At 45.2% G+C, this 26,419-nt stretch overlaps 1 protein-coding gene across 1 annotated transcript in view; it reads right to left on the bottom strand.

Moving 5' to 3' along the window:
• COL7A1 (collagen type VII alpha 1 chain) overlaps positions 1–26,419 on the bottom strand; it is a 331,680-nt gene that overhangs the window by 220,107 nt on the left and 85,154 nt on the right. Inside the window, exons 5-13 of the mRNA XM_068254821.1 lie at positions 23,252–23,345; positions 21,734–21,895; positions 20,141–20,298; positions 18,861–18,990; positions 14,533–14,655; positions 11,728–11,877; positions 6,940–7,059; positions 4,493–4,639; positions 1,003–1,119 (exon numbers count right to left, since the gene is read on the bottom strand). Coding sequence (XP_068110922.1) covers positions 1,003–1,119; positions 4,493–4,639; positions 6,940–7,059; positions 11,728–11,877; positions 14,533–14,655; positions 18,861–18,990; positions 20,141–20,298; positions 21,734–21,895; positions 23,252–23,345 — 1,201 coding nt within the window. The remainder of the gene's footprint in view (positions 1–1,002; positions 1,120–4,492; positions 4,640–6,939; positions 7,060–11,727; positions 11,878–14,532; positions 14,656–18,860; positions 18,991–20,140; positions 20,299–21,733; positions 21,896–23,251; positions 23,346–26,419) is intronic.

Raw genomic sequence — 26,419 nt, 5'->3', positions numbered from 1 at the left:
ATGTGAGACAATAGAGGACTGACTTGTCCCTCTTCTCTGTTTTTCTAATGTGAAGTTATGTTTAGTGAAGTGGTACGGCAGGGCCTTACCTCCTCTGGAGTTCCATCCAGAGCAGGATCATCCACCAGGCAACCTGGGCAGGTTCTTGGGGCCTAGTGGGTGTCAAGGGGTCCATCTGCCACCATCTTTGATCTCTCTCCATTTCAGCTTACCAAAAGCACCACAAGGGGGCCCAAAATTTACTACATTGCCTAGTGATCCAATACATCTAAATCTATCTCTGGTTCCATGTGCTGGCTACAAAATGCATTTATGAAATCTATAAAAATGTAAAGTGTGACTGTCGGGCATAAAATAAAAAATCAATTCTTTATTTTTATCTGGTAAACAAGTAATTAGGATGCTAACCAGGCAATCCAAAAGTTAAATCACTATTACTTTTCTTGTTGATAAATGATCATTCCCCAGTTTACCTGAGCTAATTAAAGCTTTACCTTAGCTAATGCAGCCTGATTGGCTGAAGCCTCTTTCCCTCCTGTTTTCCCCTCCCACGCCTCTGTTCCTCTCTGATTGGCCAAAATGTCTCATGCTGAGACAATACACTTTCTATTGCACAGCTTGGTGGGAGTGCCTGAAGACTGTAAGAGGGTGGACAATGTATACACAATCAGGCAGAGGAGTGTAAGGGAGGAAATTATATCATGATTGGCTTCAAGATAGACACAGTTAAAATGGAGAATCCTAGGCAGGATTTTCTCTTTTTTTACTATAGAAAAATCTGTAAAATCAAAATGTGGATACTGCAATATATGTGTTATGTAAGTAGAGCAAGTATTTATCCACTTATATATGTGTTTGTTTTTTTCTGAGATAGTATGGCTGACAGCTCCTCTTTAATATTCATCTGATTAAAAGAAATGTATTTTTTTAGCACTGAACATAAAACTTTCAGTAATGGATGAAAAACACCTCACATTCTCGTTAAACAAGTCACAGAGTTACCTCGAGCCTGTCTCCATTCCAGCCTGTAGCCCGTGGCCTCTGGGATTAGATTCCACGTCACTTGGATTGAGGTGGGACTGTCAGCAAACGTTCGCAAGACCTGAACAATGCCTGATACTGGGCAAAGGGGAAACATTACTCAGCAATAAGAACACACCATTAAGAGACGGTACGCTTTCACGTGAAAGGAGTCAGGCAAAGTGAAAGCTCAACTCCAAATACCAATGTTCTCACAGTGGCAGAGCTTGTTTTCATATAGAGCAAACATGTCAAACTCTGGCCCACATGCCAAACCTGGCCCACAGAGCCATCACATTTGGTCCACGAGGGGTTTCCCCACTTTGCATTATGTTTGGCCACTGTAGATCACCAGTGGAGCTATATTGGGGGGTGAAGCCCTAGATCACCAGGGATGCCATATTGGGGAGGGAGAAAGTATTAGACACCAGGGAACTGTATAGTGGAGGGAGGGGGGTGTCACTAGAAACAAGAGAACGGTTTAGGATGGGGGGGGTTCACTAAACACCAAGTAACTATTTAGGGGTGCAATAGGGGTACTGTTTTGGGGTAGGTGGAGGACCACTAGACATCAGTGAACTGTATGGGGGGAGGGGGGGGGGCAATTGACACCAGGGAACTGTATAGGGGAGGGAGGGGGCCAGTAGGTACCAGAGAACTGTGTAGGGAAGCAAGAGAGGACCACTAAACACCAGGGAACTGTACAGGGGAGGGAGGACTTCTAGACATCAGGTAAGTGTATAGGGGAGGGCGGAGGGCCAATAGACACAAGGGAACTGTATAGGGGAGTGGGGCCACTAGACACCAGGGAACTTTTATAAGGGAGAGAAGCGGTCACTAGACATGAAGGTTGGTCCGGGACTTAATCCCAGTGTTCAATTTCGACCCACTTTGTATTTCAGTTTGACACCCCTGATATAGAGGTTTCTTGATTAGATGACGTCAAATCAATCACATTTTTAGTACCTTATCAGGAGGCCTTTCACCAGCCATTTCCTTTAGCACACACTTCCAGAGCTGTAGGCTGCACTTCATTGTTCATTTTAGGTTCAGCTGTATACATGATGGTCACATCACTAAACTTTTAGAACAGGATTTTTGGCTGCAGAAGTCTCATTTGACAAAAAACAGGTAACATGGGCATTCTGCTTACTAAGCTATTAGGGCTCATGCACACTACATGTGGTGGTTTCAGCTTTCATGCACTGCTCATGATGTGCTTGGTAGTATGAACATTTATAGGCTTTCATCGTAACGTGCGCACTTCTGCTGTGCTTTGCCGAGCGTAGCTTAACTGTGCCTTGCCTATACTCTGCTATTTAGGCTCCTTTCACACTTATGCCACCGCACATAGCGTAGCAGAAGCAATGATAGTCCTAACACATTGCTCATTGTGCGGTGCAATGCGACAGCTTCTGCTGGGGTAACGCAAGAGATACTCTTGCGATACAGGACAACCTGCAGGCAGTGAGGGGGAGTGTTCTATTCATGGTCCTGTAAGCCATACTGTGGCCACTAGGCACTAGGCTCACGCAGGGCCAGATTTAGGCCAAGACCACCTAACCCATGGCCTAGGGCACCACAGGAGCAAGGGCACCAAAGCAGCAGGCTAAACTGGTGCAGCATTTGCAAGCTTGCAAATGCTGCAGTGCAGGGAGATCAGGCGAGCACCTGACCGCGGTACTCTGCTGCCAGCCCCTGTGCAGCGGCCACCCTGCTGTCTCTGCATGTTGACGTTGTGGCCGGCGGCTATGGACTTGGGCAGCATTACAGAGTTACAAGCGGAAGATGTGGAATAGCAGCCGCCAGTCGCTCACATCTCCACTCGTCTCCAACGTAGAAGCTTCCTCTTCCGACTTGCTGGTAACATGCCGGCAAGACACAAGTGAAATATGCTGGTTGGAGGGCTCAGGGACAGATGTACAGCAGCTGCAGCAACTGATGGAGATGGAGGGTAAGAGGAAGCTTCTGTGCTGAGACGAGCGGAGAGGTGACACTGATGGCTACTGCGGTGTGGAGGCAAGCTGGATACCTATACTGAAAGGTAGGAGTGGGAATGGGAGGGATTAAGGGAGTCATCCAGCTACCTATACTTGAGGGGGAGGAGTCATCAGGCTACCTATACTAGTGGGAAAGGGGGCGCGGTCATCTGGCTACCTATATTAAAGGGGGGAGGCTGGTGACAGTGGCCCTAGGCGGTAAAGAGTACAAATCCGGCCCTGGGCTCATGGTCATGTAAGCCGTACTGTACGGTCGTGCCGCACCGTTAAGGTGCGTTGCCACTTTTTGCAACCGTTGCGGTGCAACTGAAGAACAATTGCATCACAACGGAAGAAAAGAACTGTGAAATGGGCCTCAAGTTTTCTGATGCTGTTTTCATCAGTGTTTAAACAAATTTTCCCCATCGATGGCTTCATTGTTACCGATCCCCTTCCGGACACCAAACTCTAACCTATCCCTAATGTTTAGGGATGGGACACAGCGGCATGTTCCCTGCTCCATGCCTCTGTGTCCCCCTGGCTCAGCCCTCTGCCTCTCAGCACCGCACTGTCACCCCTACAAAACTCTGACAATCAGCTTGTTGACAGATAACAGGGGGAAGGGCATCCCTTGCAGGAGAGGCACTCCTGCAAAACGCCTCCTCTGGCGTGAATAATGACCCTTCCCCAGCTGCCATTGGCCCTACACTGCCTCTCCTCTGTCCATTCCCCGCCTCTCCCCTGCCTCCATGCAATCTGCGCTGTGATGAGACTCACGTAGCAGAACTTGCAGTGTCGTGAGCCCTGGGGTCACGGCCATTTTTTTATTTAACTCAGTGATTGCAGAGAGACTGTATGCTACCTGATCCGGTAATGTATGCTACCTGATCCGGTAATGTATGCTACCTGATCTGGCTAGCGCCCCCCACCCCCCCACCTGGATCAGGTAGTGCATTTTATTTTAGCATCATTTTAGCACTATGGATTCTCTTTAAAGCTATATCCTCTGTTGGCTATAATGCACTTCCAAAATATCATAATGAATTAGTGCAAGAGTTGTAACTCTTAATATCGCCAGCAAGTGGCGCTACAGTTATAGAAACTTTTTGGGGTACTCTGAAGGGCTGAACTCAGCACTGAAGTCTTTATGAAATACTGTACAGGAAATCCATCGGCGTCCACCTTATTAATTGTTTATGACCTGCATGCAGTTAGTTGGGACGATGAGTAGTGATGTTCATGTCTAGGAGAAGTCATGGAGAAACGTGATTTGTTTGTTCAGCTGATAGATTTGCAACGCTCTGGTTTGCTGAGATCACATCCTGCTTTAGCACATGATCATGACTAGCAAATTAGAGACTTACATATCTATCACCTGACTAATTGATCACATGCTTCTCCTAGATATGGCCATCGCTAATCTGAGTTCCTTTTAAGAAATGCCTTCCTTTTCATTACCTTCAGTAACAGGAGTGTGTGCTGGTAAGCTTTACCTGTCTTCACTCTTGTAGACACTGCTTGGCCCTCTGTGGCCCCAAACAGCGGACTGATAGACACAGTGTACTCTGTGCTGGCTTGGAGGTTCTGGATGAAGTAGGAGTTGACATCCGCACCCACGTCAAAGTCTTTTGTGTCTTCCCCTATGAAGAAAATACAATCACAACATCAGTCTAATAAAGGAATGTATAATGATTTTTTATTCATTTTTTTTTTTTGTTATATTTTACTAGGTTTTCTTTTTTTCAAAAAAAAAAAAAAAAAAAAAAAAGATTTTTTTTAAATTCTTATATTTTAATCAGGAAAATGTTAAAGCAGACCCTAAGATGGTAAAAAAAAAAGTTTCACTTACCTGGGGCTCATGCCAGCCCCGTGCAGCCGACCTGTGCTTACAAAGTTACCAAATGAATCTCCATTCCCCTGTTGTCTGGAGCGTATTGTGCAGGCGCTGTAGAGATTTTCTCATACTGTGCCTGCGCAGGACGTCCTGGCCACGGGAGCGCGTATGAGGATGCACATGGCGAGGCTTGGAAGACCTCAACTTACAAGTCAGCAGTTCCAATAGTCAGCCGTGGTGGGGGAACGGAGGATCGTTTGGAAACGACATGGGCACAGGATGGCTGCAGGGAGCTGGCAGAAGCCCCAGGTAACAACTTTTTTTTTTTTACATCTTCACTTCAGGTCCACATTAAATCTCCTAATCTAATATGTGCTTGTAGTGCCACCTGGTGGTCTGACTGGTAAACGTGCAGCCCAATTTCTTGAAAATGTAAATTTTATTTTGAATAGTCAGGCATGGGTTTGGACAGTTTTGGGAACTTTTATTCCTGTCTGTCTCCATTGGAGAGATTTCCCTTGCTCCCTGTTTCTGGGACCCCCATGAAACATTGTGGTATTATAATGAAAAGTTTTAGTCCTATAGACAGGAATTGAGTGCCAGCAATAAACTAGCCCACGATTTTCTTTAGTCTACAAAAAAGTTTTATTGCTGATTGCTGTTTGTCACTCTCAAAACATTTTACTAGTTCCTGTTGTGACAGGAAGCGATAAAACGTTATCATGGATGGGGGACACAAAACAAATTTTTAAAAATCTAAACTTCGATGAAAGATTTGACTTTTATACTGTTAAATACAGTATTTGTTTACTTAGCTTCCTATGCACACTCAACCACCGTTGGTAAAAAAAATGAGCGCTCCCCACCGATAATGCGTTGAGCGGACAACAACTGACGGCAACATATCGCATTTGAGTTCAACTGCGGCACAACAATCAAATCGTTATACAGAACTTCAAAACTGAGGACCTGAAAGAAGGTACCTAGCCACACACAAGGTTTTTAAACAGAGCAATTGTTAAACATCTGATATGAATGTCTTTCAAACGACTAATACCGATTATCATTCAAACACATTCGCCGGAATGGATCGGTCTACATGGATGATAACTGTTGTCTTTTTGCATCTTTGTACCCCTTTGTTTTCAGTGACAACCAGCTTACCCATCCCTTATACCCAGAGATGGATAAGGATGTAATGGGGCCTAGGCAAGGTAGTAGATTTGGGAGGGGCCCCCTTGTGGTCTTTTTGGTAAGCTGAAGTGGAGAGAGGTCAGAGAAGGTGGCTGGTGGACCTCTTGACACCTACTCGTCCGCAGGCACTTGCCTAGGTTGCCCGGTGGATGATCCTGCTCTGCTTACTCCCTATGGGCGACGGCAGTCAAGTGTGTGTATGGGGCTTTAGGCTTGCATAATTCTACCAATCGCTGAAGTAATAAAGTTACCTAAAACAATCATTATCTTCATTGTTTTAAAAAAAAGTATAATTTTGCGCCAAAAAACACTTCCTGTAAAAATTATAAATACGTAACATGAACTAACCAGCCTAGCATGTTTACGTCACACAGAACACATGAAGGCGGGGCTGTTCCTCAACGTCACAAGGTCGTATGAGGACGAGCACTTAGGTGTTCTTTTATGATGAACCTCATTGTATTATTAGCTACCTCGAAAACCTCAATTTGAACGACATCCAGAAATTCCTTCCAAGTAGGTAACTCCCTGTGTGTTGGCCTAGTGAACCAAGCAGACAATAGCTGGCACTGGCAGGGTACAAGTCTCTACACCGCTGCTATCAAAGGCACTGTGCACGTTCTTGCCCGCCATTAGCTTGTGGTGAGGACCGTACCGCAAGGAAACAACTTTGTTAAAAAAAAGCAACTGTCTCTAACGCCTCAGTGATCACAGAGGACTGCAGACTGGCAGCTTTTCGAAGTTTTCACATAACTGACGTACAGGCAGCCATGTTTGTTACCCCGATAAATATCGCTGATAATGTGAACTGTCTCCTAAGTCCAGACACAGTATACGCTTCACCTCTGAGCAGGAGAAACAGTCATAAAAATTCACAATTTTGTAATAATAATAATAATAAAAAAACAATACCTGATTGAGAAATCCAGGAGATGCGATATCCGGTGGCCCCTCTGATTCCCCTCCAGTTGACCCTCATGCTCTGCGATGTCACGTTCAAGATGTTGAGCTCTGTCACTCCTTCTAAACGCTCTGTACGTAAAGGGAAGCAACAAGTAAAGTTCATGTTAGTCAAGTTAATTAAAGAAATAAAGTATCTATTTGTATGTGTATACTTTATATATACACACATATACTGTATATGTGAAATAACTATAACTACCGGTATATATATATATATATATATATATATATATATATATATATATATATATATATATATATGGATCCATCTGAAAATGGCGCCTGAGAATAATGGCGCACGGTGTTGCTGCTAATCAGTTTGCCGCCTATCGCTATTTAACGTTAAAGCCTTATTGTTATTTAGCGTTAAAGCCTTATCGTTATTTAGCGTTAACACACAGAACCCTCTCTGTACCTATCCCTAAATCCCCCCTGGTGGTGCCTAACCCTAACCACCCCCTGGTGGTGCCTAACCCTAACCACCCCCCTGGTGGTACCTAACCCTAAACCCCCCCTGGTGGTGCCTAACCCTAAGACCCCCCTAGTGGTGCCTAACCCTAAAACCCCCCTGGTGGTACCTATCCCTAAACCCCCCCTGGTGGTGCCTAACCCTAACCACCCCCTGGTGGTGCCTAACCCTAACCACCCCCTGGTGGTGCCTAACCCTAAGACCCCCCTGGTGGTACCTATCCCTAAACCCCCCCTGGTGGTGCCTAACCCTAACCACCCCCTGGTGGTGCCTAACCCTAAGACCCCCCTAGTGGTGCCTAACCCTAAGACCCCCCTGGTGGTACCTATCCCTAAACCCCCCCTGGTGGTGCCTAACCCTAACCACCCCCTGGTGGTGCCTAACCCTAACCACACCCTGGTGGTGCCTAACCCTAAGACCCCCCTGGTGGTGCCTAACCCTAAGACCCCCCTGGTGGTGCCTAACCCTAAGACACCCCTGGTGGTGCCTAACCCTAACCACACCCCTGGTGGTGCCTAACCCTAAGACCCCCCTGATGGTGCCTAACCCAAACCTTGACAGTGTTACATTAAATCCATTCACCGTTTTGCAGTTAAATAACGTCTGCAGTTTGGCTTATGTAGGTTAGCTATTGATAAATAAAGTTACTGTGGGCAATAACGTCTGCTGTTTGGCAAATGAACGGCACTATTGGTAAATAACGTTAGTGTGTGCCACTATTGATAAATAACGTTAGTGTGTGCCGTTTTTCTTCTTTTCTTCCCTGTGCGCCATTATTATGCAGTACTAACGATAAATAGTGATAAGCGTATCTTTTTAATGCGGCGCCATTTTTATGCATAGGTGCTGTGCGCCATTATTCACTGATCCGATATATATATATATATATATATATATATATATATATATAGATAGATAGATAGATAGATAGATAGATAGATAGATACCCCAAGTGGCCAACAAATTAGAGACACCATCTAATGATGAGCTGGGTCCACCTTTGGCTCTGATCAAAGCCGATATTCTTCTTGGCATGGACTGAACAAGATGCTGATACCATTGCTGAGGAATGTTGGCCCATGCTGAAATAATGGCAGCTCTAAGTTGGGTCAGATTGGATGGTGGCGTTTTCAAGCTTTGATGTGATCTTTCAATTTCGTCCCACAAATGCTCAATAGCATTGAGGTCAGGGGAGTGAGCTGGCCATGGAAGCAGGTTAAACTGTAATTGATGTTCCTCAAACCGATTTGAGTCCGATCGAGCATGGTGGCAAGGGCCCACAACAGGCGTCTTTTCCTGTTTTCTGTGATACCAAAGGCACTGTTGATGGTCTCCTGCCATCCTTTGCAAAGTCTGTCTTGTGCATTGGGATATGCTTTGTGATGCACCTGCATTGAATTCAGCTGTAATTTGTTGTGTTGTTGCCCTTCTGTTGCTGTGGATTATGCGTGCTACTCGCCTTTCACTTCTCTCATTCAGCAGCCTTTTTCAACCAGAATAGTCCTTTTGGCTTTAAGTTTTTTCCTCAACTCCCACCCTCTTAAGACCCGAGATACTGTTGGGTGAGAAAATCCTAAAAGAGTCATGGTTTCAGAGATGCATTGCTAGCGCCAACTCTTGCACCGGCAATCATCCCTCGTTCAAAGTCACTTAAATCTTTCTTCTTGCCCATTTTGACATTGACTTCCGTGATAACTATGTCGCCCGAAGCTGAGTTACTCTACGTCACCGTTGGACTGATTTACTTTCAAATAAGGGGCGTCTCAAATTTTTTGGCCACTCTGTATACTATATCATATATATATATATATATATATATATATATATATATATATATATATATATATATATATATTTATATTCCAAAGTGCACCCCCCTCCGAATCGTACCTGTCCCAGTGTAGGTAGCAGATGTAGCTCTAGAATTAAGTAAGTTGCCCCCTCCCCAGTATAGTGAGACATATTTTCCTCCAGTATTAGGTAGCCCCTCCCCCAGTATAGCTGTTCAGATGAGCCCCCAGTATTAGGCAGCCCCACCCCCCCCCCCCCCAGTTTAGATATCCAGTTGAGCCCCCAGTATTAGACAGCCCCCCTCCCTGAGTTAAATAGCCAGATGTAACCCCAATATTAGGTAGCCCCCTCCCTAGTTTAGGTGGAAAGATGTTCCCCCAGTATTTGGAAGCCCCCATCACCAGTTTAGTTAGCTAAATGTACTCCCAGCAACAGACAGCCCCCCAACACGCAGAGCATGCGGATCGCTGTGTGCTACTCACGTCTCAGTGCCGGGATCCTCATAGTGTCTCCTCTTGTCAAGCTCTAGTGACACACATGAGACACTCCACTAAAGGGAGCCATAGAGGAGATTCTGAACTGAAGAGAGATCCTGATGCCGAGACGTGACATGAGTAGCACACAACGCTCTACATACTCTACAATGAGCGGGCGGGGGGGCATAAGGGGGAGCATGGGCATGCCGTCAGAGCTGTGCACTCAGAGGCTCGTGCCTCCCAAGCCTCTCCCAAGAAATAAATATATATAATACATTTTGTAATTATTCATCTTACAGTTATTAGTACAGCACATCATTTAAAGTGAACCAAGCACCATTTTTTTTAGCACCCAGTGCATCTCAATTGCACATTATAAATGCAGGCTAACAATGTGGCTCATTAATAAAGCAAATCAATTGTACCTCTTCTTTTTACATTTTAAAGTTTAGCAGACGCTTTTATTACCCTACTTCCGAGGCTTGCCCGACCGTAGAAATTTCAGGTAGATAAGGACTAATGGAAATTCACCACAATGCTGGGTAAGCAGCTAATCCGGTAACAAGTTACCTGAAACACTCTGCCGGTGCCTTGTCTCAGCTGGATTGCTCATACAGCTGGCATCGCATCAAAAGTAAGAAAAGAGACGGCACACCACTGGCTGCAATCAAGGTGCTGTGTATTAGCGAACAAGTCACACTACATGTTACGGAGGAACCATCACACCTGATGAAGGAGGTGGTTCCTCCGTAACATGTAGTGTGACTTGTTCGCTAATTCACAGCACCTTGATTGCAGCCAGTGGTGTGCCGTCTCTTTTCTTACTTTAGATAAGGACTAATGCAATTATTTTATTACATTCATTAGCAGAGAGGAAACAAAAGCTTTCATCCCTGGGGGAAGGGGGAGGGAAGGGGTGTTAAGGTAGGTAAGTGTGCTTTAAAGAATTTAGAGAAGTCGCAGATGTCATCTTCACACCTTCCCTCTGGATAAATAAGGGCAGCTAGAAGGGAAAAGGGGAACATGGCTGCTCCTATAGCTATTAGAAATTAAGACAAACTGCAGAAAAAAGTGTTGCTTGGCTCCTTTTAAGACCTTTTTTCACAATTGCTAGAAGAGAGCTCCTTTTGGTTACAAAACAATGCAACCGCATTCGAGCATCTGTAACCACAGGCGTGTCCGCGGCTGATAAGTGGTGTGGTTACTGTCCGGTGAAAGAAACGCCTCATGTCACGTCTAGCAGGCAGCTGCCGTCCATTCAGATTTGCATGCATAAGACGGCAGTCGGCCAGTGCTGGCCTCGCTGGCTGCAGGTGTCCAACAAATAAACAGGAGCGGTTGACAAGCAGAGAAATGTACAGCTATCAGTCGTTTGTGTGAAAGACCCAGTAGCTGCGCTTTGGCAGCGCTTGCTGATCACCGGCGATTGGCAAAGCGATTTGCCAGTTAATCCCGATGGGGGTGGTCCCACACTGCCTGCAGCACTTGGGATTTACAGAATCCAGAGCAACCGTATCATTGGCTATAGTAGCTAAATCGCGATCGCTCCGGGAACTTAAGAAAAGTGTGGGTGCTTTGTGATTACGCAAAGTGCCCATAGTGGATCCCCAGCCTTAAGCTAAATACTCATCACCCGATGGAATTTGGATCCCAGCGACGTCCTGCTCCGACGAGCGTTCCATGATCCATCTCCCTGCCCATGGGTACGTGCGATGTCACGCAATGACACACGACAGGCGTGGACAGGAAGTCAAGCAATCGTGGTACTTTGCTCAGAGTATTCGGGGGTCTTAAAGATCTGATCTGCCGCGATGGTCATTGTTGCCGCACATCACTAAACGTCATTCGCGTAATTGCGCGCCTGTACCAACGTTGTGAGATTGTGGAAAAAATCACTCAAAAAAAAAATAACTCTGCACATTGGAAAAATCTTGTAGTGGATTGGAGGGAAAATCATGAAAGACTTTGCAGGTGTGCGATAAAAAAAAATATCAGACTTACGTGTGCGTCCGCTGATCGTTACCGGTGAGCCGGTCTGTCTCTGGAATTGAGGATAGAGGACCAGGACATAGTCAGTGTCTGATCTCAGATCACTGAGAGTATCAGACAAGGCACTTCCGCTCAGTGTTTTCTCTCCTGTCCGACCATCTCCTAAACGACACAGCACAATGTTAAGGCACAATTAAAGTCCGATAGAGAAACATCCCAGCAAGCAAAATCAGCAAGCATGTTTAAAGTGCTATGAAAATCAGCATTTCTTCTTTGTTCTAAATTATTATTTGCAGCATAAAATCTACTACCACAAAAAAATTGTAGCAGAACAGCTTTCAAACACATTGTATTCTTCAGTGGAAAACTCCTTGCTATGTCAGATACATTTAGTAAATATTAGCAAACTGCCGGAGCTGTGCTGTACTTAGTTGAGAAGCAGAAAGAGCTGAGAATGATCACTAGATAGATTTTAATATATAAATACAGCAGCTATGCAATACAATGCAATGTCAGCTTTCAGAGCAGATAAATTGTACTTTGGTAATTTGTAATTTGTAAATAGACAATATTACTTATGCACAAAACAACTATGATAACTGTATGGGTAATAAAAAGTCAGAAAATACATTTTTATAGCTTTAGCTTCTCTGAGCTCTCCGACCCAACTTGGGTCGCTACAGTGCAGTTTTCTGAAGCACTTATCTCATCTTGTCTCACGGTTTCTAATTTGTTTAGGGTTTTACTGCCAGGAAGTTCAAAGGGTCATTAGCTCTGCTCTGTTTCATCATTTAAAATACTGTAGTGTAGTTTGTAAACTGCAAATATTAGAGAATGATGCAATTTTATTAAAAAAAAATCTATATAACTAAAAATAGAAATATGAGACTTTTCTTGGCTTCTAATGTTCTATTAATTATACGTACTACACATACAATTCATTACATCATATATTTTTTTCCCGCTTCAGTGTCACTTTAAGCAGGAACAAAGGAAGGGAGTGGCCTGGACCACCACAGTCCTGATTGATACAGGAGTTTGCTTGGTGGTCTAGGCCGAAGAGCAGAGTCATGTGACTGTGGGTTCTAGGAGGAACATTAGTATGTTCTCTCCTGGGTATTTGGAAGGTGGTGCGATTAGGGGTAGATAGCATCATTTTCCATGAATCATGCTGTAGACCAGAGGTGCCCACAGTATTTTGGCTTGTAAGCTACTTTGAAAAATGTGCATATCAAAATTATCTACCTATGTACAATTTTAGGAGCGCACTTGCATATACAGAATGGAAAATGTAGTGGGGTCGGGATCTACCAAGAAGTCCTTCACAATCTACCGGTACATTGCGATCTAACTAATGGGCACCCCTGCTGTAGATATTGCTATTGCTGTAACTTTTCCATAGGCTGCGTTAGATTCTTTGATTTTAGCTTTGCATTAACACCGCGTCACTAACCTGTCATTAATCACCATACAGCTGAGTACCGGAGCTACCCCTGAAAAGCATCTCTGCTAGCAATGTTTGCTGGTGACTCATACGCTTGTATTTCTGGGCCTCGAGGCTAAGAATATTTTAATTGCTGGAGATATAGAGAACCGTCAGGGCGTGGTACCATGCAGGACACATCATGGCTGCAGACAGGTAAGCCAAAGCAGACATGTACAGGTCTGTCCCAGGCTGACGCTGGAGCCCATCCAGGTGTGATCATCCGTCTTATTTTTAGAAGGCACGGACCAAAATGTCTACAGATTGCTTATCCGAACACCAAATCGCTTTTCTAAACAAGATATGTCAAAGTCTGGCTGAGCAAATTACATGTGTTTCATAAAATGCGTTCAGACAACTTATCAGATAGCCATGGGAGAAATTGGCACAAACTTAGAAGCAATGTAGAGGGGTTGGTTTATAGGAACACATGTAGGTAGACACAGCATATCAAAACTCGACAGAGATATTTTCAGAGTTTAGCATCTTTTCTGGTCATGTATTTACTCTCAAGCTCCAACAGTCTGAAGATTGACACAGCTCTGTCAAAATTCTACAGGTAGCCATTAAAACCTTGCTGTTCCTCTGGATCACTCACGCCATTCCCATAGACCAGCTCAGGACCAGTCACACCATTCCCCTAGACCCGCTCAGGACCAGTCACACCGTTCCCCTGAATAAGATCAGGACCAGCCTCATCATTCACATGGACCAGCACAGGACCAGTCGCACCATTCCACTGAACCAGCAACGTCATTCCACTGGACCAGCTCAAGATCAGTCACATCATTCCCCTGGACCAGCTCAGGACCAGTAACACCATTCTTGTGGACCAGCTAAGGACCAGCCACGCCATTCCCCTGGACCAGATCAGAACCAGTCTCACCATTCACATGGACCAGCAACACCATTCTTTTGGACCAGCTCAGGACCAGTAACACCATTCTCCTGGACCAGCTAAGGACCAGCCACTCTATTCCCCTGGACCAATCACATTATTACCCTAGACCAGCTCAGGACCAGTAACACCATTCTCCTGAACCAGCTAAGGACCAGCCCCACCATTCCCCTGGACCAATCACGCTATTCACCTGGACCAGCTCAGGACCAGCCACACTATCCCCCTGGACCAGCTCAGGACCAGCCACACCAGTCCCCTGGACCTGCTTAGGACCAGCCATGCCAGCCCCCTGGACCTGCTCAGGATCAGCCACACCATTCCCCGGGATCAGCTGAGGACCAGCCACACCATTTTTATGGACCAGGTCGCACGAAAATAAATACAGCAAACAAAGTACGAAACACCAGTACAACATTAGTGTGTAGAAACTAACCTCTAGTGGAATAGGTCAGTCGGTACCCCGTGGGTGGCTCTGCTCCAGAAATGGACCATGCTAATCGCAAGAAGGTTGGACCAGCCTCCAGAACACGGAAATTGGACACACCCACCGCACTTGCTGTAAAACACATAAGTCAAAATAAAGTACTGTTTGTGTGACAAAGCCTCATTAGCCATAAAGTGTACCTGTATATACATATACAGTAGATACAATGCACAAGCACATTTTCTGGCCTCTGTGCCCACGCTTAGCATTTGCTGAGAACTAGAGGATACAGATGGCTACACAACAGCCAGTCAGGCTACCCAAAGATTATGTATCAAATGTGCAGGTTCAAGAACATTTGGGAAATAGTGATCACAACATGATAACGTTTGATCTGGTGACTGATAGGCCACGGGGCAGCAGGACCACTAAAACTATGAATTTTAGAAAAGCAAAGTTCAATCAAATTAGGCAGGCACTAAGTTTGGTGAACTGGGATAATGTACTACAAGGGGACGACACTGAAGGGAAATGGCAAGCTTTTAAACGTATTCTCAATCAATATTGTAGTATGTATATCCCATATGGAAACAAAATGTCTAGGAATAAAAAAAGGCCTCTATGGATGAATAGAAAGGTTAGGGATAAAATGAAGAGGAAAAAGAATGCCTATAAGGTCCTAAAACAGGAGGGGACTGAGGCTGCACTAAGCAATTATAAGGAGTGCAATAAAAATTGTAAAAAAGAAATTAGGCTGGCAAAGATCGAAGCTGAAAATCAAATCGCTAGGGATATCAAATCTAACCCAAAAAAGTTTTACAAGTACATCAACTCTAAAAAAAGAAAGGTTGACTGTATAGGAATCCTAAAGGATGAGGGTGGGAACTCAATGGTGGACGACCAAGGTAAGGCAGAGTTATTAAATGCTTTCTTTGCTTCTGTCTTCACAAAGGAAACAGCACTGTTGCAAATTACAGAGGCAGAAGAGTCTCAATCTTCTAACTGTAATATTAAATACTTAACGCAGGAAGAAGTAAAGGCAAGACTAAATAAATTAAAAATAGACAAGGCACCTGGCCCGGATGGCATGCATCCTCGGGTCCTAAGAGAATTAAGTTCAGTTATAGCTAAGCCCCTTTATCTTATCTTTTGTGACTCTCTTGCAACTAGCAGAGTCCCAGTGGATTGGCGTACAGCCCACGTTTTCCCATTATTTAAGAAGGGCAAAAAATCTGATCCAGGAAATTATAGACCTGTAAGCTTAACATCAGTTGTATGCAAACTATTTGAGGGGTTACTAAGAGATACTATACATGACTTCATAGTAGAAAATAATCTTATTTCTCAGCATCAACATGGGTTTACTAAAGACAGGTCCTGTTTGACTAACATGCTCAGCTTTTATGAGGTAGTGAATGCTAATATGGATATTGGGAATGCTGTAGATGTGATATACTTGGACTTTGCAAAGGCCTTCGACACTGTTCCCCACAGAAGTCTGGTGCAAAAGTTGAGGATGCAAGGACTGGGGAAGAGTTTGTGTGCATGGATAGGGAACTGGCTAATGGACAGAAAACAAAGAGTTGTGGTCAATGGATCGTACTCAAAATGGGAGACTGTTAGCAGTGGGGTCCCACAGGGGTCTGTACTGGGTCCAGTGCTCTTCAATTTATTTATTAATGACCTAGTAGATGCAGTAGTGAGCAATGTTGCTATTTTTGCAGATGATACAAAATTGTGCAGAATCATCAACTCTCAGGAAGATAGTGTCATATTGCAACAGGATCTGGATAGGATGGCTATATGGGCACATACATGGCAGATGAAATTCAATGTTGACAAATGTAAAGTCATGCATTTTGGTCGTACCAATGGTCTAGCACCATACAAAATAAATGGGATACAGTTGGGAACATCAAACTTGGAGAAGGACTTAGGAGTACTCATCGACAACAAGTTAAATAATCGTACTCAATGCCAAGCCGCTGCAGCTAAAGCGAACAAAATTTTGGGATGCATTAAAAGGGAAATAAAAACTCGAGATGCTAGCATAATATTGCCCCTGTTTAACTCTCTAGTAAGGCCACATCTGGAATATGGAATTCAGTTCTGGGCACCACATTACAAAAAAGATATTGCAGTTTTAGAGCAGGTGCAGAGACGAGCTACAAAATTGATACGTGGGATGGAAGGTCTCGCTTACCAAGAAAGGTTAGATAAACTGGGTTTATTTAGTCTAGGGAAAAGACGCCTTAGAGGAGATCTAATTAACATGTATAAATACATTAGAGGGCAATATAATAGCTTGGCGGATGAGCTTTTTGTCCCTAGGCCTTCTCAAAGGACTAGAGGACATGAGCTGCGCATGGAGGAAAAACGTTTTAGCCATTTATTTAGGAAAGGGTTCTTTACAGTAAGAGTGGTTAAGATGTGGAATGCATTGCCACAGGAAGTCGTTATGGCAAACTCTATACCTGCATTTAAAGGGGGCTTAGATGCTTTCCTTGCGTTGAAAGACATCCATGGCTACAATTACTAGGTTATGCCTAATGATGTTGATCCAGGGATTTTATCTGATTGCCATCTGGAGTCAGGAAGGAATTTTTCCCATTTGGGGCTAATTGGACCATGCCTGGTGGGGGTTTTTTCGCCTTCCTCTGGATCAACAGGGGTATGTGGGGGACGGGCTGGAGTTGTACTTTGTACTGGTTGAACTCGATGGACGTATGTCTTTTTTCAGCCAAAATAACTATGTAACTATGTAACTATGTATTTAAGCTGCAGGTGGCTCAACATGCCTAAGATCTGGGCATTCCTGCTGACATTAGAAACAAATATCCACATTGCTCTTCTAAAGCAGGGGTGCTTAAAAAAAGGGCACCAGGAAAAAGGGGTGTGGCTGGATAAAAAATAGGCGCCGGTGGATAACAAAATCTCAATAACGATAAACATCGTTAACAAATTAGTTAACCGTAAATACAATTTTAAAACAGACAGAAGAGGAAAATGAAAAGATATTAAAGGGACGCAGAGGAGTGCCCAAATTTAAAAGAATACACTTACCTGGGGCTTCTTCCAGCTCAGGGTAGACGGCGAGGTCCCGCGGCGTCCTCCTGGCTCCTCTCCTTCAGCCTCCATTTTCAGCGTCACCCAGCGACACCCGGGCCTGGTGTTGGCCGGCTCTTCCTGATTAAATACATCATGCCGGCCGCTTCGCGTCATCACGGCGGCCAGCGTGACAGGTCTGTGCATGCGCGGAAAACCCGCGCATGCGCAGACCTGTCACGCCGGCCGCCGTGATGGCGTGGGTGTCGCCGGGTGACGCTGAAAACCGGAGACCGGCGGAGACTGAAGGAGACGAGCCAGGAGGACGCCGCGGGACCTCGCCGCCTACCCTGATCTGGAAAAGGCCCCTAAGGTAGGTGTATTCTTTTAAATTTGGGCACTCCTCGGAGTCCTTTTAACTTTAAAAATCATTACATAATTCAACAATACAGCTTAAGCTAACCCTACTCTCACACAGAACTTTTCCCTGGTGGTGCCTAACCAAGGCCGGGCCGAGGCATAGGCTGGAGAGGCTCCAGCCTCAGGGCGCAGTGTAGGAGGGGGTGCAGAATTCATTCAGCTGTCATTCCTAATTGTGTTTGAAGCAGAAAGAAATAAGAAAAGGGGATACATGGCAGTGACTGCAAGCCAGATAACTAGATATTAAGGTGTTGGGGAGGTTGTGGGCAATGTGGCGCCTCTTAGTCTAATAGCAATCAGTGTGTGACGGCTGGGGTGGCAGAGATGGAGGGGCGCACTTTGGTGTCTCAGCCTTGGGTACTGGAGGACCTTGTCCCGGCTCTGTGCCTAACCTTAACCATCCGCCCCCTGTGGTGCCTTACCTTAATCCCCCTGGGGGTGCCTAACCCTAACCAACTCCCTGGTGGTGTCTAACCCTAACCATCTGCCCCAGTGTTGCCTAAATCTAACCCCTCCCGGGCGGTGCCTCACCCTAGAACCCCCCCCCCCCCCCCCGATGCTGCCTAACCCTAACCACGCCCCCTGCAGAAACACCCTTACACACATAGAAACGATAATATCTTTGATAACGTAAAAAAATCTGTACATACAAACAAAATAATATGACAAAACTATAACATTGCAAGTTTCTAAAACAATAACATATTTCAAAAACTTTAATGTTCTAATGTTGTTAACAAAATGTATCGGGTGCCCTTTTTTCTGCTTTGGGTGCCGTATTAACGATAAATGCATTAGAGTTTATGGCGGTGCCCTTTTCGCCCACTAGCTGCCGGCTTTTTTCCTGCTACCCTAGACCAAGATCGTCTTACTTGTTCTTCCCCTGCCAGTGTCTTGGCCCCCGGTGCGGTCCGGATACAAGGCGGTGACTGTGATTGCGTAGTCTGTCCCTGGTCTCAGGCCTTGCAGGACTGTGGATGTCTGCGCTGCCGTTACACTGATCTGTGGACAGAAATCAGGACATGTAAAAAACCTTAAGGTTTACCTGTAGTGAGAGCGATATGAAGGCTGCCATATTTATTTCCTTTTAAACATTGCAAATTGCCTGGCAGTCCTCCTGATCTCCTTGGCTGCAGTAGTGTCTGAAAGGGATGGTCAATGAGATGGAAAGAATTTTGAGTTGATGCAGCATTATGCAAATTTTGTATGCAAATGTATGCAGCTTGAACATGAACCAATCAAAACATGCTGTGGTAAAATTAGATTAGTCCATTTTCAAGATGCAAAAATTTGCATAATACTGCATTAATTCGAAATTATTTGCATCTCATGGACCATCCCTAGCAAGAAACATCTGATCTGCATGCTTGTTCAGGGTCTATGGCTAAAAGTATTAGAGGCAGAGGATCTGCTGGTTAGCCAGGCAATTAGCATTGTTTAAAAGGAAATAAATATGGCAGCCTCCATATCCCTTTCACTTCATGTGTGTTTTAACTATCTTCTCTCCCATACTTAAACATGCACCATCATACTACATCATAATACATATCGCTCTGCGATGGTAATGGTAATGAGTTGGTATCGGTCAATAAGATGATGACTCTGAGTTGTTGGAAATTCAATTTGTATGCAAATATGTACCATATATGCAGTTTGGAAATGGACCAATCAAATGCTAATGCATTCCATAATTCCATTTCCAAAATGCATACATTTGCATACAATTTGCATCAAGACATCATGAATAGCTTCTCATTGACAATCCTTATTACTCTATTGGCTGGAAAGGCACAAGTGATGTCCAGACAAGGTACTCATGGGCTGAGTACTGTTTACAGACTATGATGGATGGGGATTAAAGCAACCCAAACACGCTGTTGGTAGTAAAAATCATTAATAGTTAAACTGCAGTATGGTAAAGCATCCACAGGATGTCACTGTCTGTAAAGTGCTGCAATGATCTCTATGGTATTGTGATTTCCTGTATTCATTCTGTATTCCTTTCTGTTCTACGTAAGTAAGCTGCATTTCCTAATGGTGATGTATGTTTTATCTCTGCATGTTTTCTTCAGTTAAGAGTTCTAGCTTGTCATACTGGGTGCCTATCTGTGTGTACAGATCACTCTGCGCCATCACTCGCAACCACACTTACCTCTCTCAGCTCCAGTGGGATCTGCTGGCCTTGACCTGTCAGTGGACCATAGACAATCCTGTATCCAGAGACTGGACCAGTGGCCGCTGTCCATTGTATCCTCATGGAATCAGTTTTCTGGTCAGAGAAAACCAGGTTGGTAGGTCCAGTGTAAGCCTCTGAGAACATACATAAAGGGACATACTCAGGTGGAGGGGTCTAGATACATGCTAACCTTACAGTGAACGAGATTCTATTAACATGTATTGCAATCAATCACTACACTGCCAAAAGCTACACATCCCTCTTGTAGACCACTTCACCTTAAAGCTTTTTTCTTTTTTGCAGTTTGTTCTGGTTTCTAATAGCTGCAGGAGCGGCTATTCTCTCTCCCCCCCCCCCTCTCTTTGCCCTTATTTATCCAGGGGAAGGTGTGAATGTAATCAAGTGTGACTTCTCTAAACTGTTGGAAGTACAGTGCCCTATCTTCCCCCCTCCCCGCTGATGAAAGCTTTTGTTTGCCCATTGCTATTGCTAATTACAGCAAGCCTTATCTGCCTGTTCTATCTGAGGATGGCAGGCCAAGGAAGTAGGGCAATAAAAGCCTCTAACAATCATTTCAATGTAAAAATAAGAGGTAGAATGGATTTTTTTAATAATGAGCCACATTGTTAGCATGCAATTTGAATGTGTTATTGAGACGTCCTGGGTGCTAAACATGCTACTTGGTGCACTTTAAGCTGAGCTTTAGGTAGACCAGATATTCCTGGGAGCATCCACATGTATTTCTGGGAAGAGTTCATTGTGTGAAATAAAGACAAAGACAAACATGTATATCGCGCTTTTCTCCTGGCGGACTCAAAGCGCCAGAGCAGTAGCCACTAGGACACGCTCTATAGGCAGTAGCAGTGTTAGGGAGACTTGCCTAAGGTCTCCTACTGAATAGGAAAAGTATGGGGCCCCCTTGCAAAACTTTGATGGGGGCCCCCCAATGTTCACACCCTTACCCTTGCCTATCCCTGGTGTCCTTCACAGCCTAGAGGCCCATCTCACAAGGGTCATATAACAAGTGTGGCCATCATGATCTTCACACTGATAACAAGTGTAGCCACAAAACCACCTGATCTGAATTACGGACCCCTTTATTGGTGGAAGGGAAGTTAGTTACGCCCCTGATAGACAGCCTTAAAATGACCTGGCCCGCTATTCCACATGCTATGGTAGTTCAGATCCCCCCCCCCCCCCCCCCCCCAAGGACACCAGATTAGTGGAAAGCCCAATAGGGTGCTTCATGCTTCTGCAGGATTTTGATCCCCTGAAATGGACTGAACGGCAGTGGCCAGGGATGGCAGAACCGAATCCAGGGGACAGGTGAGTTGACGTTCTGCATGCAATGACCAGCCTAGTGGGAACGGATAGCCTCTGTTCCCATGGGCTTCCATTGCGTCCCATTTGTGGCATGATCGGTTGTGTAACAGTGCAGAAGGCTGGGATTTGGCATTGCATTTTTTTTTCCTTTCTGGAGAATGCAGCTCTTTTTAATTTATTTTTTTACTGCAGTATGAATGGGCCCTCTAAGTAAGAATCAGAGTAATCTCAGGGTTAAGATCATACCATCTTCAGGCCGGTAGATTCCTCCAGTCGTCGTACAGACCTTCCGCGACACCAGAGGCAGCAGCGAGCTGAGAATCTTGAAGTCCGTGACGTAGAAGAAGAAGTCATCTGTTGGTGTGGAGGCCATTGTCATCAGCTCCCGTCTGTCTGCATTTTTTATTCCTATGGAACGGAGTAGAAATATTCAGTGATTTCTCAGTCTAAGAGACAGTGATGTAGTTACAGAGCCATGGGGCTGAGCGCTGTATAAACAGCGCCTGGAGATTTGCCTGCCTGGCTGTTGTAATAATCCTCTGCCTTAATACCTTCTGAATCACTCCACCGGCTACATGCTTGTTCCAGGTGTGACTCAAACATGACTGAATCTAAAAGCTCAGCATAACAGCATTATTAAACGAGAATATAGAAGCCTCCATCTTATTCACGGTACGAGTTTTCTTTGCATTACTATATACAAAGGTGTCCAAGCCCAGCCCTACTGGGGGGGGGGAGTGTTAGGCACTAGGTGGGGGGGGGGGCTAGATGTAGGCACTAGGAAGGGGGATTCATGTGTAAAGGTGGGGGAGGGGATTATTGTTAAGTATTAGGTGGGGGGGGGGGGCTAGGTTTAGGCATTAGGAAGGGAGGGTTCATATGTACAGCCAGGGGGGTTAGTGTTAGGTATTAGGTAGGGGGGTTAGGTTTAGGCACTAGGAGGGGATGGTTCATGTGTACAGGCAGATGTAGTGTTAGGCATTAGGAGGGGGGGGGGCTAGGTTTAGGCATTAGGAAGAGAGGGTTCATGTGTACAGCCAGGGGGGGTGGTGGATTAGTGTTAGGTATTAGGTGGGGGGCTAGGTTTAGGCATTAGGAAGGGAGGGTTCATGTGTATAGGCATTTAGTGTTGGGCTTTAGATGGGAAGGCTAGGTTTAGGCACTAGGAGGGGAGGGTTCATGTGTACAGTCAGGGGGGAGGTGTTAGTGTTGGGCATTAGGTGGGAAGGCTAGGTTTAGGCACTAGGAAAGGAGGGTTAATGTGTACAGGCAGGGGGCGGGGGGTTAGTGTTGGGCATTAGGTGGGGTGAGCTAGGCTTAGGCACTAGGAGGGGAGGGTTCATATGTACAGGTGGGGGTAGGTTAGTGTTGGGCATTAGGTGGGGGGGGCTAGGTTTAGGCACTAGAAGGGGAGGGGTAATGTGTACAAGCGGGGGGTGGGGGGTTAGTGTTGGGCATTAGGTGGGGGGGGCTAGGTTTATTCACTAGGAGGGGAGGGTTCATGTGTACAGGAGGGGGTGGGGGTTAGTGTTGGGGATTAGGTGGGGGGCTAGGTTTAGGCATTAGAAGGGGAGGGTTCATATGTACAGGCGGGGGGGGGGGGGGGGGGGTAGTGTTAGGCATTAGGTGGGGGGGCTAGGTTAAGGCACTAGGAGGGGAGGGTTCAATAGGTATGCCTCTGGTTCCTGTAAAGCAAAAAATTATTTCACTCAAATTCATAAATTAGGTTCATCTCTATTCAACACGTAGATAAAAATAACTTACCAACAGCGAATATGTTGATTCCCTGACTTTTTAGCCTTTGGGATGCCGGTTCCACATCATCCTGGGACTTTCCATCTGTGATAAGGATTGCAATCTGAAAGGCAAATAGCAGCCATTTAACAGAGTATATGCGTGCAACGTGAAGAAGGGCCCGGCTGGATAACGAAATGACACCGATGGATCACAAAATCTCAATAATGATAAACATTGTTAATGAAATTGGTTAACGATAAATACCGTTTTTAAACAGACGGGAGATGATAATGAAAATTTAATAATGTTAAAAATTGTAACGTAATTCAGCAATACAGCTTATCACAACCCTACTCTCACACAGAACCCTCCCATGGTGATGCCTAACCCCCCCCCCCCCCCCCCGGTGGTGCCTAACCCTAATAACCCCCCCAGTGGTGCCTAACCCTAACCTCCCCCCCCCCCCCTGTGGTGCCTAACCCTAACCACTCCCTCTGCAGAAACACCCTTTTACACATAGAAATGATAACATCTTTGATAACGTAAAATCTGTACATACAAACAAAATAAAATGACAAAACTATAAAGTTGCAAGCTTTTAAAACGATGACATACTTCAAAAACTTTAATGTTCTAATGTTGTTAACGATATTTATCGGGCACCCTGTTTTCTGCTCTTTTTTTTTTTTTTTTTTTTTTTTTACGATAATTGCATTAGAGTCTATGGCGGCTCCCTTTTCGTCCACTAGCTGCCGGCGCCCTTTTTTCCCGCTACCAAGTATATTCTCAGTGTATATTCTCTGTTGCATGATTCCGCAACATGTCATGTCACACACAGACCAGTGCCCTCTTGAGGTGATACTCATGTGCCATTCATGCCATGTGATGTGCAGATCAGTTGGCACTCTCACCTTTCAGTACTAGCATTTCAGGCTCATTTCCTGGCCTAGGCACTATTTGTGCTGACCTTATGCGCTCTCGGTAGATCTCTGTGGAGTTTCTCTGTGCCTTCTGGTTTCCGCTCACACCCCACAAAATGACCCCTAAGTCTTGAACACTCGTACGAGGACTGTCAACGACTGTTGCCTGACAGAGATAGGGACTCGATCCCTCTAGAGACAATTTGGGGCTGAGGCTGTAAAGATGTGTCACTAGCCTGCAGGCTATTGATGCTGAATTCCCCCCACCCCCTTGTAACACAGTGGAGCAGATTAATATTTAAAGCTCCAATGCAGCTTCAGGTCTCCTCTGATATTCCTGAAGGGCACATTCTCTATGCTATACCTCTACCTCCTTTTTTGGATTTGAATCCAAGGAGGGAGTCCCATGCTAATTTCGCAGGGGGTTCTGTGGTTTGCCGCAGCACCCCGGCTCAAACTGATAATGTTTCATCCAGAAACACTGTCATTCTCTGGATAGGAAGGCAGTGTACTGTTCTTTTACTGCTTACAATGATGGACATTTGAAGTTCTTGAGGGCCACCTTAAATGGAAAGGAGGGCCGCATTCGGCCTGCAGATCTTGAGTTTGACACCTGTGATTTACAGTAAAGTAACTTCCTGCTCACCATTGTGGTGCTAGTGAAGAAGCTGGTATATGCCATAAATCTTAGCATGGTTATGGAGATAAAAACAACTCCAAGAAACATTCTGCCTCTCTTTATGTTTGGCTAGTGGGCAAGGGAATTAAAAACTTTTTTGTGCTTTACTGCACTCTGTGTTCCCATTTGGAAAGCTGTTCCCACTCTTTCTGTGACCTCCATAGCTTGAGTATGAACTCAAAAAATCTCTACTTAAAAACTTGATGGGGTTTTACTCTTCCCCATTTCACTGTCCCTGTTCTTGTTGGTGAAAGTTACTAATTTCATGACAAGACATGAGCCTATATGCAATTAACTTTTTCTCCTGGGTTTTCTCCTAAGTGATATTTTCAGACGTGTCAATAAAATGCCTTTCAAACCACCAGCAAACAAAAAAATAGTCAAACTCATTTTGATAGTAATTTTCACCTACCGTATTTTTCAGACTATAAGAATATTGGGAGAAAAAGTGGGTGCGTCTTAAAGTCCGGATGTGCCCCACAAGTCCTTTATCACATGCATGATCGAGCAGCTCCGGCAACCCCCAGGTCGTCACAGCACAGGGCTCCACTCACCAGTCTTTGAAAACACATCAGGCCATCCGCTATTATGCTGCCACATGCAGGAATCCACATTGCTGGGACATCGGGGAATCAGATGGCATCAGCTTGTCCTGCCATCCCCGCACCAGTACTTGCAGAGCTGAGACCGCCGCAGCACAGGGCTTCACTCTCCAGGACTTCTCCAAACTCTTTTTAGACAGCCGCTGCCCGCATTGCAGAGAGATCGGGGACAGCGGGGAAACGTGCTATCAGATTTCGCTTCCATCCCGTGCACCAATACTCGGAGGACGCTGTACTTCCTGCTTATTGATGTCCCCTGTGTGACTCAACAGCACACGTGGTCCACTAGAGGACATCAGTAAGCAGGAAGTACAGCGTCTTCCGAGTATTGTGGATTCCTGCATGTGGCAGCGTAATAGCGGATGGCCTGATGTGTTTTCAAAGACTGGTGAATGACTCCCCCTGCGGTGACTGGAACAAAAAAGGATCAGCTGTAGAAGGGAAACAGAGAAGAGGACCACGCCAGCTAGATCAGGTGAGAGTTGCTCTGCAATTGTAGTGTTATGTAGCTGGAGGGGTGGGGGAGGGGATGCAGCAGTGTTGTGAAGTATAATGTAGCCTGGGGGGTGCAGCAGGGATTAGTGTAGTGTTGTGAAGTGTAATGTAGCTTGGGGGGTGCAACAGGGATTAGTGTAGTGTAGTGAAGTGTAATGTAGCTGGGGGAGGGGTCAGTGGGGGTTAGCATAGTGTAGTGCAGTGTTGGGGGAGGGGGCAGAAGGGCTTCATGTAGCTGGGCAGTGTAGCTTAGAGACAACTTAGGGGCAAAGGTCTAAATGACGCGCCTGACCCACAGACGCACCAGGTTTAGTATATTTTTTCCCTTGATTTTTGCCCTCTAAACCTAGGTGCGTCTTATAGTCCGAAAAATACGGTACTTTTGTTTCTTCTTACATAGCACAGTGCTGAAAAGTTATTTTAAATTGAATTTGAAAAGACTCAGGTGAAAAAGTGAAATGCATTTGGGCCAAAGGCCCTTATCCAATTCCCTTTTTCT

This window comes from Hyperolius riggenbachi, chromosome 9, assembly GCF_040937935.1.
Source record: "Hyperolius riggenbachi isolate aHypRig1 chromosome 9, aHypRig1.pri, whole genome shotgun sequence".
NCBI classification, from domain to species: domain Eukaryota; kingdom Metazoa; phylum Chordata; class Amphibia; order Anura; family Hyperoliidae; genus Hyperolius; species Hyperolius riggenbachi.
This window is presented reverse-complemented; position numbering and strand designations above follow the sequence as displayed.